Raw genomic sequence first — 7,195 nt, 5'->3', positions numbered from 1 at the left:
TGATATGAAACTAACAAATCAATGGCAGAAACTTTGATTCAAATTCCTTAGCCAGAAACAGATAAATTATTTTCATCAAATAGACCAAAATCCAGCAAGTTCAACTCCCGGGCCTATAAAAACATTGTATCCGCAGAAATATCATTGTCGTGTGGGATGTAACCCACTGCCTTAAAGAGAACACTGTAACACAAGCTCAAAAAATACCATCTAACAAAAGTTTCTGTACTGTAATCGCGTAATACTAACCTCAAAGTGCTTAGAATCTCGTTTCCTCTGACGTTTCATTTTCAATCACAAATTCTTGAAAGCAGATTCTTGTTTTTGTGGTGTTAACTTCGCCAATAGAGCCTTATTATGACAATGATCTGTGTCAACAAAGTAGAACTCGTCGTTGGCCTTGAACGTCACGAATGGCCTATTGGTCTCTGCGTGCCTGATATCAGAAAACTTGATCGTCTTTGTAACAAATGTAGCCAACCAAGTCATCATCTCAACCTCAAAGCTGTCAGAACCAGGTTGCCACCTTAGCTTGTGAATGTAAGGGCTTACAAACCAATGAAGAATTCCAGTGGTGGTAGCACTAAAAAATATGACAGATGATGCAACAGCACCCTTAACTATAACGTTCATGTCTTGTGCAGTCATGAAGGTAATGACAGGGCCTAGAGAGACTGATAGACAGCAGGTGGACAAAGAAAGAAGCTTTACTTTCTTGATTGTAGATGAGATTGGGCCTTCGTAGACAATTCCAGAAGCTTTGCCATCTGCTTCTACACTTTTACGTGGTCCGATGCTAATCTTGTCCTCATCTTCAGCAGTTTTGGCTCGAGAATAAGAAGCCCATCTCTTCTGTGAACCCAAGAACAGGGCAGAATCAAAGTTGGTTTTCACCACTGATGAACCAGTCCATGTTCCAAGACTACGAGTATGAAAGCCTGCACAGAGGAAGAAACAACCATGAGTGCAAAGTGTAAACTATGTCATTGTATTTCAGTTTGTAATTTACCAGGAAACGACAATACCCAGAGCTAACGAATACAAGACGTTGGCAGGTTTATTGCATTACAACCCAGGAATTTCTGATCCATCCTTTGTACTATCACTAGGATGAATTATAACAAGCCAAAAACTACAGTAATAACATCTACAGTTAATAGCTTGAATCACATCTTGATGCTCCATGCTAAAGATTTTGAGAACTACAATATTTAATAATACAGTTAGGATTGAGGATTAAACTAGAGAAAGATTCTTTTGAAACAGTTAATGCAAAGACAGAATGGGATCGGACAGGGGTGGAAGCACAGGTTGACTAAACCTGGCTGTAGCCCCCCTAAATTCTTGGAAAACCTGACTTGCAAGTAGCAAGGTAAATTACCTATTACGAGAAATTATTTGCTGAATTTAATCCCCCTGGTCAGAAACTTAGTCCACTAGCCTTAGTCCAAGTCCAACTCATAAGATAAGTTAAACTACTGGCCAACTGCTATGTATTAAATCCAAACCCTTTGAATCAAATAATACCTTTCACAATTCATAATTGTTTATCTTAAGGAGGCAGAGAAGTAAGAAGAAGAAGAGGAAGAGATAATTGCAGTATTTGGTAATCAATGGCAACGATTGTTTACCGTTAATTGTGCATTTGTTTAGGTACTAATTCTTGTTAGCACAGTAAGAACCAAAAAGAACAGAGAATGGGAGGGAGATTTAGGTCGTCAAGCGGTTAAATTAAAAAAAAAAATGTTGCCTAGCCACTAAAAGGCCTAAAAAAATTCGGCCGCATGCGGCCATCTTTAGCTATACAGACCATAATAAGTATGATTTTCTTAATTTCAGGAAAACATTTACAGGAAACGAACAAATAGCAAAGGATTCTTCTGGCTGCTGACCAAGTGACTACATCCTTAGCTAGTTAGCTGCGACAAAGGCTCATTGTTAACTGATTTTTTTTTAGCCCCCCTCATTCTGAATTCCTGGCTCCGCCACTGGGATGGGACAATCAAAATCCAGATGATACAAGCTCTGGTGACAGAAACACTTCAATCACTCGCCCAATCACTCTGGACAACCAATCTTGTTTATTTGTTTAAGATGTACAAAATGATTCTCATGAGCCAGCTCTCAGTTTCTACACACTTACTTTTCTAGGTTGTAAACTTTAAACAACTTATTCTAGTCTGTCTCATCTCCTTACACAACCTAGATTTGTATTCATGGATTACATTTCTCCAATTTGCATAAATGTAGATGGTGAACTGAAACGAAATGTCTCTGAAAAATTCGGAACCCAGAACGGTGACCAAAAATTCTGCTCATTCATAACCTTACGCTACCAAAAACTGTAGGCATCTTTTGTCTGTTGACACTTCCAAATTTCCTATAGCTATAAGGCGTTGATCACATTCAGTACAGTAAGCAAATATTGCAGAATTCAATAGTTAACAAAATAATAACAATAATTAAAAAAAAAAAAATCGAAATCCCACTTCCGTAGAAGTGGTCTGCTTCAGGATCTCGCAAATAAGGTAATAATAAATATTTGAATTAAACGGAGAGATCGATCTACACTCCGACTATTCACAGAATCAAGAAAGAAACACCTAACATTTGATCAAGTTTGGCATAATGATGAGATGAACAATTTTGATAGAACTAAGAAAATCATGGAGATAAATCTAAAATCAAAAGCATTTGTTAATAAGTAGGGTTTTAGTTAGGGTTTTGCAATTGAATTAAAAGAAGAAGGATGCGTAAGTAATTGAGAAGAAGAACAAACCTGACTGGAAATGAGTAGGTTTGAGAAGTTGTTTCGCCTGAGAACGAACGAGTTGAAAAAGTAGTGCTCTTCCCATCGTTATTCACTAGCTGCTACTTCTCTTCTGAACGATCTACAGATTCTGAAAAATGAAGTGGTCTTCTTTTCTTCCGTATTTCAATGTACTTTAAAAACATAGTATATATAATTTATTTAGTTGCTTAAACATCAAATGGCAATTGGTCTAGTGGTGTGATTCTCACTTAGTGTGTGAGAGGTCCTTAGTTCAATTGTCGATTGCCCCAATGTTTTTTTTCTTTTTTTAAAAACAAGTTGGATATTTAGTTTTAGCCTCGTTTAATTGGGCCCCTAGAAACAATTAGGGGCCTGACCAATTTATACTCATTTTTTTTTTCGGTCAAATAAAATTAAAAAAGCGAAAAACTGTACAGGGACTAGGTCTTCCTAATGACTAGCCGCTAGGCCACTCACTGGAAAACCTAATTGAAACGATAATAAACCCTTCCAGGCCATTCCACAGATGGAATAAAATCTGGCCTACCCTCAAAAAACTCAAAAATATCCTCAGCCAGCAAACAGGCTTGCTTGGCCGAGGCATCAGCTGAGAAATTAACCTCCCTATAGCTATGAATATAACGAACATTGGTGTAGAAAGACTTCGCAATTTTCCACTTCTGCACCAGTTGCCAAGGCAGCTCTCCCTTTTGAAAAGCTTGAATGCAACTCTTCGAATCAGAACGAATGCAAATACCCTGCATATTCCATCTCTTAGCCATAATCGCACCATAAATAATCGCACATACTTCCGCGTAGAAATTTGTTTGCCAACCAAGGCCAACACAAAGAACACCAAGCACCTCCGAACTTGCATCACGGAAAACAACACCTGAACCAGCTTGGCCTAGGTTTCCGAAAGATGCACCATCACAACAGATCATGATTTCATCTTGATTAGGAGGAGTCCAACTAATCTCAATTGGGGTAGTTTGCATGATCTATGCCGCACCATGAAATAATTCAGAATGCGTAACTCCTCTAAAGTATTATGTATGTGGCCTTTCATTCTAATTGAATTATCACGAATTACCTGGTAAACTCTCTCTTTAAAGCCCAGCCATTGAACAACCATATTATCAAAATAAGACTTATTACGTAACTTCCATAACTACGTGACAATTGCAAGATTTGCGACCAATCACATGTCCTTTATCATTCTACTTCGACCTTTAGCAGCCTTATACGAGTCCACCAGGTCTTCACTTGGATTCAGCTTGAAAATTCCAACCACCCAAGCCCAAATCCTTCTAGCAACTCTGCAATGCCAAGTGATGTGGCTAAGAGTTTCGCAACTTTTCCTGCATAAGCGGCACATAGTAGGCATGCTCCTACCTTTCTTCTTAATAATATTGTCTTCACTAGCACAACATTTCTTGGCCCAAATCTTCCAGTATTGCACACTCAAGGTAGGGTGCACAACCTGTCTAGTAAACAGATTTGCACAAGGAACAACTTCTGCCGGTATCTTAAGAGCAGCCTTATCCGACTTAACTGAAAAAACGCCTTTGCTATCTAAATCCCAAATTTTATAATCCTCACCACCAGCAATAACAGGCAAGTTTTCCACATCAATATTACAACGAATCATCAAATCTCTTATTTTTTCAGGAATAACCCAAACACCATCGAAAATGATATCACTTACTTTAGCCTTAAAATCATTAGGGCCTTTGGAAGTGATGCCAAGTCTTTGCGCAATAGAAAAATCACCACACTAATTATCAAAAAATAGGGAAGTATTAGAACCATTACCTATAATTGAGCGTGTATGCTTCTGCACAAAATTGTAAACCAAGCGAATTCCAGGAAAAACCGAAGAACCCAACTTATAATTTATCAGATTGCCATTGATCTTAAAGTATTTGGCCCTCAAAAATCTGGCTCAAATCTTGTTTGAATCCCGAATAGAAATCCAAAGCTTCATTAGCATATCCCTATTAACATCATTTAACTTCTTAATGCCAAGACCACCTTCACGCTTTGAGAGACATAGATCATCATATAGAACCGTAAAATATTTACGTTTCTCAGCATCACCGGACCAAGGAAAATTTCTAATGGCCCTCTCAACTTGCTTAATAACCGTGCATGGCCATTTATAAACATCCATAGAACGAATAATATAACTAGAAATCACCGACTTAATTAGCACAAGCCTCGCCTGAAATGATAAAAGTTTACCTTTCCAGCCAGCCAACATGTCCATAATCGTCTCAACAACTTGGCGAACATGAATATGCCTAACAATACCAGGTTTCAAATGAATACCTAAGTATTTATCCGAAAACATAGCTCTCTCCATACCCAAATAGTTAGAAATAGCAATAGCACGAGAAATTCTATCACCTCCAAAATAAAACTTGCTCTTTGCATAGTTTACGCACTGGCCAGACGCACGTTCATACAAAACAAGCATAACCTTTGCAGAATATAAGGACATCATCCGCAAAAAGTAAGTGTGTAGGCGCCACTCCTTTTTTACTAACCATAACATTCATACTATGATTTGCAAACAACTTGGAAAGATTGCGACTTAAAACATCTTCAATAAGAACAAAGATCAAAGATGAGAGAGGATCACCTTGACGCAGACCTCTAGTAATACTGAATTAACCTTCAGGGCATCCATTAATCATGACAGAAATCCGAGCTGAGCTAAGGATATTAAGAACCCACATGCACCAAGAATCAGAAAAGCCATATTGACGAAAAACTTCAGCTATGAAATCCCAACTTACCGTATCAAAAGCTTGAGCAATATCCAGTTTGAGGCCAACATTTCCATGCTTCCTTTCCGTATTGATCTCGTTGATCAATTCAGACGCTAAAGCTATATTCTCATGAATGTTTCTACCCTTCATAAACGTCACTTTCTCTTCAAAGATCAACTTATTTAGCATAGTACCAAGCCTGGTAGCCATAATCTTAGTAATGATCTTGAAGAAAAAATTACTCAAGCCGACCAATTTATACCCACACCAAACAGTATAGGGGGTTCCAAAAAGAGGGTGAAAATAATGTTTTACCCTTACTACTTAAAAACCTATTAACCTAAACATAAGGCCCCCAATTAAGTTTCTAAAACAAAATCAAAAACCATTCCCCTCCCCTTCCCTTCCATAACCGAGTTCTCTCATCCTCTCCACCATTGACGACCCAATTTTTTTTTCTTCGTCGATTCATCGTGGTAATCGTCAATAGGAAAAACTTTAATCGACGATTAACTTCTTCTACAAACATGGCTCGAACCAATGAGTACAAAGGAAAGTTTGCTAACCCTAAGTTGGTAGAGAAACCCAAATTGAAGATTAATCTCAAAACCAAGCAAATATCAACCCGGGAAGAAATAGAAGAAGAAATGGCGTCGATTAGAAAGTAAGTGACTAAAACCCACTTCTTTTTTGATATTTTCTTCAGTTTTGACTGTGAAATTGAGTTGTCGAACCGATTTTTTTTAGTTACAATGAATGGGTCGTTACTCTGTATTATTTTATAACATAACGTCCCTATTTCTGCATGTATACTCTATGAAAAATCGTTAAACTGTATGATGTTATAGTGAACGACCCTAATTCTGCTACTGCAATTTGTTGCCATAGATTTTTCTCGTTACTCTGTATGATATTATAACATAACGACCCTATATCTGCATGTATACTCTATGAAGAATCGTTAATTTGTATGATGTCGGATAAGGTACCGTTGTCTATGAACGAACCAAGAGACCCACATAATGATTCGTCAGATTCGTCACCTTCTTCCGCCCCTGTTATATCTGCTTCCGGTAGCGATGAGGAAGAAATTATTGAACAAGAAGAGATTTATGACGATGGTAACGATGGTAATGATGGTGGTAATAGTAGTTCTGGACTAGGTGGTGGTGGTGGTGGTGGTGATGATGGTGATGATGAGGAGGAGGATGATGATGAAGGTAATGATGGTAAGGGTGTTGGTGGCGATGATGATGATGAGGAGGAGGAGAAAGAGGATGATGAAGGTAATGATGGTAAGGATGTTGGTGGTGATGAGGAGGAGATAGTGGAAGAGCAGGTGAGACCGCGTACACGGAAGGATGGGAAGCCAGTTGCAGAGAGCGCGAGACACATTCCCCCCCACACATTTGATGCTAGAACGTCTTCGTGGTGGTAAGGAGAGAGGAGAACCTAGAGATGGCTGCAAAGTTCTATTTGGATATAAGGGAAGCTGGGATCGTACCATCTACGAAACAATTGTAAAAATCTCAACTTTGCTATAATATTTGACTTGTTGATGTTAACTTTAATTTTTTTTTAATATTTACTTGTTTATTCTTTTGTGGGATCATAAAAATGATGTACGTCTTTTCAGAAGGCAATCTTC

The 7,195-nt window shown here is 38.2% G+C and overlaps 1 protein-coding gene across 1 annotated transcript; it reads right to left on the bottom strand.

Annotated features, from left to right (window-relative positions):
- LOC113321001 lies at positions 1 to 2,917 on the bottom strand. Its single transcript, XM_026568881.1, has 2 exons — positions 2,780 to 2,917; positions 1 to 938 (listed from the first exon to the last, which is right to left on the bottom strand). Exons 1-2 carry the CDS (start codon positions 2,853 to 2,855, stop codon positions 295 to 297), a joined length of 720 nt encoding a protein of 239 aa, XP_026424666.1. The 5' UTR covers positions 2,856 to 2,917; the 3' UTR covers positions 1 to 294.
- Between the last annotated feature and the right edge of the window lie 4,278 nt (positions 2,918 to 7,195).

Source organism: Papaver somniferum, chromosome 11 (genome assembly GCF_003573695.1).
Source record: "Papaver somniferum cultivar HN1 chromosome 11, ASM357369v1, whole genome shotgun sequence".
Lineage (NCBI taxonomy): Eukaryota > Viridiplantae > Streptophyta > Magnoliopsida > Ranunculales > Papaveraceae > Papaver > Papaver somniferum.
Note: the sequence above shows the minus strand (reverse complement) of the source record. Positions and strands in the feature narration are given on the sequence as shown.